This window comes from Chanodichthys erythropterus, chromosome 24, assembly GCF_024489055.1.
Source record: "Chanodichthys erythropterus isolate Z2021 chromosome 24, ASM2448905v1, whole genome shotgun sequence".
NCBI lineage: Eukaryota > Metazoa > Chordata > Actinopteri > Cypriniformes > Xenocyprididae > Chanodichthys > Chanodichthys erythropterus.
Window position 1 is genome coordinate 31,211,021 of NC_090244.1, and position 7,237 is coordinate 31,218,257.

General features: G+C 45.6%; 1 protein-coding gene across 1 annotated transcript; it reads right to left on the minus strand.

Annotated features, from left to right (window-relative positions):
• Positions 1 to 4,219: 4,219 nt before the first annotated feature.
• On the minus strand, positions 4,220 to 6,862 carry LOC137015301 (uncharacterized). The gene is made up of 2 exons (XM_067380176.1): positions 6,513 to 6,862; positions 4,220 to 5,865 (listed from the first exon to the last, which is right to left on the minus strand). Exons 1-2 carry the CDS (start codon positions 6,795 to 6,797, stop codon positions 4,414 to 4,416), a joined length of 1,737 nt encoding a protein of 578 aa, XP_067236277.1. The 5' UTR covers positions 6,798 to 6,862; the 3' UTR covers positions 4,220 to 4,413.
• Positions 6,863 to 7,237: the final 375 nt, after the last annotated feature.

Consider the following 7,237-nt stretch of genomic DNA (forward strand, 5'->3'; position numbering starts at 1 on the left):
TGGATCTTCCGTTCCGTCTGCCCGTTCAACTGAGGATGGTATCCAGACGACAGACTGACGGTCACACCCAGGAGGGAGAAGAAGGCCTTCCAGACCCGCGAGATGAATTATGGTCCTCTGTCTGAGACTTTGTCTTCGGGGATTCCGTAGTGACGGAAGACATGGTTGAACATTAACTCTGCTGTGGTCATAGCAGTTGGTAGACCCTCCAGGGGAATAAGGCGGCAGGCTTTAGAGAAGCGGTCTACGACGACCAGAATGCAGGTGTTACCATCAGACTCGGGGAGATCCGTGACAAAATTTACTCCTAGGTGTGACCAGGGTCTCTCAGGAACGGGCAGAGGATGGAGATTGCCGGGGGAAAGATGGCGTGGGCTCTTGGAGATGGCGCACTCCCTGCAGCCCTGCACGTACGCCCTGACATCGTTGGCCATGTTTGGCCACCAGAAGCGCTGTTTGAGCAGCGAGAGGGTTTCATTGACCCCTGGGTGACCAGTGCCAAGTGAAGTGTGAACGGAATGCAGAAGTTGAGTGCGTCGTGTCCTGGTGATGTAACGCAAGCCCTGGTGACAACCCTGCGGAGTGTGTGAGGAGGCATTGGAGGAGGGTAAGGTCTCTTCTGACCATTCAATGGGGCTGACAAAAATGGATTCAGGCAGGATGGTTTCGGGTTCTTCGTTCTTTTCTTCTGGAGCGTGGAGACGAGAGAGAGCATCCGCTTTCAGGTTCTTGGAGCCAGGTCAGTATGAGATGGTGAAATGGAATCTTGAGAAGAACATCGCCCAGCGGGCTTGGCGAGGGCTGAGTCGTTTGGCGGCCTTCAGGTATTCAAGGTTCTTGTGGTCGGTGAGAACTTGAAAAGGATGATTGGCCCCCTCCAACCAATGCCTCCATTCCTCAAGGGCGAGTTTCGCAGCCAGGAGTTCACGGTCCCCGATGTCATAGTTCACCTCCGCCGGGTTGAGCTTGCGGGAGAAGAAGGCGCATGGATGGAGCCTACTTGGATTCCCCTGCTGCTGCGATAGGACCGCTCCCACTCCTGTGGTGGAGGCGTCCACCTCCACGACGAATGGTAGGTCCGGGTTGGGGTGGACGAGGAGGGGAGCGGTGGCGAAGGCTTTCTTGAGGGTTTCAAATGCTTCTGTGGCAGGTTGGGACCAGGACAGAGACTTGGGCTGTTTACGGAGGAGGTTGGTGAGTGGGCTGATGATAGTACTGTAGTTCTTGATGAATCGACGGTAGAAATTGGAGAAAACAAGGAATCATTGGAGTTCTTTTACGGTGCTTGGAGCTGGCCAGTTTTGGATGGCAGATACCTTCCCCTCGTCCATCCGGATGCCACTGTGATCGATGACATATCCAAGGAAGTGCACTGAGGGCTGGTGGAAAGAGCACTTCTCTGCTTTCAGGAACAGATGGTATTGCCGTAAGCATTGGAGGACCTCCGCAACGTGGTGGCGATGTTCGGCCAAGCTCCGGGAGTAAATAAGGATGTCATCGACATATACCAGCACGAATTTGTGGAGAAACTCCCGGAGCACCTCATGGATGAAATCCTGGAATACGGAGGGGGCGTTGACCAGGCCATACGGCATCACAAGGTATTCGTAGTGACCGGTGGGCGTGACGAAGGCGGTCTTCCACTCATCCCCCTCGCGTATCCGGATGAGGTTATATGCGCTGCGGAGGTCCAGCTTGGTGAACACAGTGGCACCGCGGAGATGTTCCAGGGCCGCTGGGACGAGGGGAAGTGGGTACCGGAATTTAACTGTGATCTTGTTTAGTGACCGGTAATCGATGCAGGGCCGCAAGCCTCCGTCCTTCTTGGCCACGAAGAAGAAGCTTGAAGCAGCAGGGGAAGTAGACGGGCGGATGTATCCTTGGTTAAGGGCCTCTTTGATGTATTCCTCCATGGCCTTCTCCTCCGGCACAGATAGGGGGTAGATGCGTCCCCTAGGCACTGGCTCACCCGGTAACAGATAAATGGCGCAGTCCCATGGCCGGTGTGGAGGAAGCTTGGAGGCGCGTTGCGGGCAGAAGACGTCACTGAAGGGGGCGTAGTCGGGAGGTATGTCGACGGAGCGTTTTTCTACAGGGCTCTCGATGGAGGTAGCATTGATGGAGAGGTTCTTGGAGGGAGGAGACCTTGGAACAGGAATGTCTGGAAAACAGCTGGAGAAACAGTGGTCGCCCCACTTCAGGACTTCGCCCGTGCGCCAGGAGATGGTGGGATTATGGAGTTCCAGCCACGGGCGCCCTAGAACCACGTCAGCAGGTAGACTCCTCCAGAACCAGCAGATGGATGAGTTCGTGATGGAAGATACCCACTTGTAGTTGAAGGGGTCCAGCGACACGGCGAACCATCTTACGACTCAGGGGTTTGCCCGTGATGGAGTTGATCTGATAGTGAGTCGGAGACGGCGAGGTCTTGAGCCCGAAGTGTCGACAGAGGGCGCCGGAGATGAAGTTTCCTGCTGACCCTGAATCGAGGAGTGCCACCACTGGAATGGAAACATCAGCAGCAGTAAGGTTTACGATTGTAGTGAGTGGTTTCATGTCCTGGATAGAGGGAATGATGGCATTCACCACGGGTCGAGGAGGACGGGTTGGGCATGTAGAGATGACATGCCCAGGTGATCCACAATATAAGCACAGATTCAGGGTCAGCCTTCTTTGTCTTTCTGTGGGTGACAAACAGGAGTTATCCAACTGCATGGGTTCGGTGGCTGGTTCTGGAGAGCTGACGGGCTCGGACCGACGGAGGAGCGTGCCGGCTAGTGGCTGGCCCAGGTGCTCAAGGAGACACGACTGCATACGAGAACCCACTCTGATGGTGAGCTGGATGAAACGTTCGAGTCCTATGGAGTCCTCGTATGCAGCGAGATGAAGCCGCACGTTGGGTTCCAGACCTTGTCGGAAACTTGTGATGAGGGCTTGTTCGTTCCATCCGCTGTTTGCGGCGAGTGTTCGGAACTGCAAGGCATAATCGTTAACTGTGTTGTTTCCTTGTTTTAAATTATACAATTTCTCACCAGTTGATGAATTAGTTAGGGGTCTTCCGAAAACTTCTCTGGAGTGAGAAACGAAAGCAGCATAGGATTTTACAACAGGTCCTTTCCTTGCCCAGAGGGAATCCGCCCATTGAAGATCCTTGCCTTGCATTTGGGAAATCACGAACGCTATCCTCGCCGTGTCGGTAGGATATAAGTGCGGCTGCATCTCCAGGACCAACTCACACTGAAGGAGGAATCCACTGACGTCCTCCACCGATCCTGAGAAGGGCGTCGGTTTGGCCATGGGACTGGCGGTGAACACAGGAGAAGCAGCGGTGGTGGTGGATGCGGAAGCAGCCGCGGCGGTGGATACAGGATACAGTGAGGTGGAACCTGACGTGTCTGTGACAAGCAGTCAATGTGTCGTATTTATGGCCAATAACATCACAAAACTCATGGTGATTGAATTAATTTTATTAACTAAAATACTAAATACTAAATTAAAAAGTACTGACTTGAGGCTGTAACTGATGCCAAAGGTGCTTCAACAAAGTATTAAGCAAAGGCTGTGAATATGTACGTGATTTTTTTATTATTTTAATTTTTTATTAAATAAATAATTTTATTAATAAATTTGCAAAGATTTCAAACAAACTTATTTCATGTTGTCATTATGGGGTATTGTTTGTTGAATTTTGAGATAAATAATGAATTTAATCCATTTTGGAATAAGGCTGTAACATAAAATGTGGAAAAAGTGAAGCGCTGTGAACACTTTCCTGGATGCTCTGTAATAATGCCGTAAAGTGTTGGGATTTTATACAAGTAAAATTATTTAATGACAAAATGTTTGAATGAATCTTTGAAAGTTTAAAGTCAGAAGTTATGCTTATTAGTTATTGGCAAGGATTATCAACTTATCAGAAAATAATAGAGTAATCATATATATAACTGCTAGATTAATTGATAATCATAAAAATAATTGATAGATTAATTGACCATCAAAATTATAATTAGTTACAAGCCTAAAAGGGCCTTTAAAGACATTACAGACACTGTACAGTTTCTGTTTCAATACAAATTCCTACAGCTGCTCTGAATCTACAGGTTTTGTGGAAAGCACAACACAAATATCTGCACAATGTGAACTTGAATTAACATTCCCTGGGATGAATGTCATCTGCTGAGGAGTGTAAAAATATGAGAACACATTATAGATGCATAGATGTTTTTATTGAGCTTTTTGTTTTTGCATACATATACTCAGGGAAAAACTATATTTTAAGCTGCTTTTAATTTTAGAAGCACATTTTTTTAATGTTAAATAGTTTGTAGTTAGTAAGAGCTCATAGTACAATCTCAATCAAATTTGCCAAGTTCTGCTTTAGTCATAATCATACCACACATTGTAAACCAATTATCACTGACATGATTTGCAACAATAATCCCAGTTGTCGTCATAATCTGTGTAGCACCACAGGTAATTTTTATCATGGTAGCCACACTTGTGATTAGACCGGCAGGTTTGGCCATTCTGAGCGGAGTAGCAGTCATCAGAAGTACAGCAGTAGTCATAATTGCCTTGTTTATCCGTGTAGCACCACATATATCCAGAACCATATGTGGCACAGGCGTGGCTGTTGCGGCAGTACTTCCCGTTTATAGCTTTACTCGTCCACAGCGGAGGGCTGCAGTAGTCCCAGCTGCCAGCGATGGTACTACACCAGTAGTAGTCCTGACCGTATGTGGCACATGGGTGATGATCCTTGCATCTCTCTCCTGTATACGTGATGAGGGAGTACCGGGGTGAGCACTTGATCAGCGTCTGGCCTGAGTAACACCTGTAGGAATTGAGTTTGTCCTGGAACAGGCAGGGAGTGGAGCAGCAGGGCTTAATTTCTCCTCCTGCTGTGTTGCACTGACAGCTGTCACTAGATTCTGAGACGCTCAAGCACCGTGATCCATCATCTGCAGTCTTCTGCTTCTCTGGGACCAGCAGGCATTCGACAGCATCTGACACCCCTGATACGTCCCTTACTAGAGTTATAAGACAAGCACTTCCAACAGAAACCTTCAGATCCTCTGCTACATTGTGGTAAGTGCTCATGCTGTCAAAGGCTAATTTTAATGTCATCTCACCCTTGAATTTCTTTTTAGGTATGCTGTCACTGCCGATGGTGTTTTTTACTGAGAGATACGTGTTTTGTATGGCTGAGATTATTTGGACTCCTTGGTTCACTGGTAGATTGATTAATGTCTGAAATTCAGCCTTAACCTTCTCTAATTTATTATTATTGTCACCAAAACAATCATCCACAAAAATGTTAATTTCTGAAGGCTGACGATAGAGATTTTTTATTTGTCTGTTCAGGTCTGAGACACTCATCAGGGTTATGTCACCTTCCGGCTTGTTTTCCCCTATATAGCCGAAAGAGAAAGACTTTGTGTCATCTGAGTGTTTATAACAGACAGCCGTCCAGATGTGAGAGGGCACCGTCACTCTTTCAGGGTCGTCAGAGACTTCTCTTTGTGGTATCCGTAGATCCGCATTGGGTACTGTACCTGTGACAATGAAGGTTGTAGCAGCACCACCGTCACTTTTAAGCATGTCTCTTAAAAAACTCCTCAAATTTTTCTCCCACTTTCCCCATTTGTTACGTCTGAAACACGCATCCATAGGTGCTGCGTTGGTCAATGTATTTGTTGCCGTTCGGCCTTCACCGCACTGGAAGCTGTTCGGGTACAGGTGTCCGCGATCGTATCCGGTGTCGCTGTAGTCATCGCTGATGGCTTGATTTCCTTTATAAGTGTATTTATTATCTTCAGTCTCACGGACCATATAGTATAGCCCATGCCCTTGAGGTTCGGAAATCTACAGAAGAAATATTATGCTAGATGGTTAGTTTGATGTTTTATTATTTGTGAGAAAATACGTTTACTGTTCAGTCATTAATGAATAACAACACAGGAACAAATGAGTAATGCATTATTAACCCTCTAGTAACTACTATTAACTAACAAGAAACTCAATGAATTAGTAAGTAATAGTGCTCACTTCTTCAGCATGTATTAATCTTTATTAATGTTAATTTCAACATTTACTACTACAATATTAACATCAAAAGCTATGAACAAAAAATGAACAGCTGTATTTTGTTAACAACTACTGTATCAAATGAATTGTCTTACATTGTTTCTCAGTGGACATATTTGAATGTTTGGTAACATAATAATTATTAAGCACATATTAATGCCTTATTCTGCATGACCTTATTCTACATTCTTAATCCAACCCAATACCTGAACTTAACAACTACCTTACTAACTATTAATCATTATCATAATTAATAGTTTATATAAGTGTTAACAAATGTACCAAATAGTACAGTAGGCTATAATAACATTCCATAAACCATCATCGAATGTATTTTATATATTATTTGTAATGACAAAACAATAGAATGCAGAGCTTAAACTGCAAGTTAACATCTTTTGTGAGACAGTGAAGCACATGGTTACCTGTGGCTCCAAATGCCAGACGTTTATCCTTCCTCTGTCGACAGAGCACTGTGGGTCAAATTTGTAGGCGCTGTAGAGAGGAATCCTGTGATGAACCGAGTACAGCGTAGCATAAAAAGGGCCAAAGCTTTCCATATGCTGACAGATTTTCTTGGCATTCTTATCCATTCCCCCCGGTTCTGTCTTTTTGTAGAAAAATTCTTTACACTCAAAGTCATCGGCTACTCTTGCCTGAGCACCGAGTGCTCTCAGCACAATACAGATGAGCAGAGCCTGAACAAACATGGTGTGAAGCTGCTCTTATGTGATAGAGCAGAGACAGCAGAAGAGCGGCAGCTTTAGATACACAGTCAGAGATGCTGTTGGGTGTGACTGAAACTAACAAATGAGCAGAAATGAGGAATAAGATGGAAAATTCGCTTCATCATGCTTATGGGACTAATTTTTTGAGCTTTCACATGTATACTAACCTTGACTTTGAACTGTGCCGATAACGACCACAGTTGGCTAATAATGAAAAGAAAACTTCTCTACTTTTTCACTGCAACCTACCTAACTAAAATAAATTAAATGTCCTCCTCCTGTGTTGAGACATTGAGACTGTAATAAAATTTTCATGTAGGCACATTATAAATATGTTCCCATGATCCCATAATATGGATTGCACTTCCCCAAACCTAACCCTATGGTTCATGATCTCTTGTTTATAGCATCCAGATTTTCAC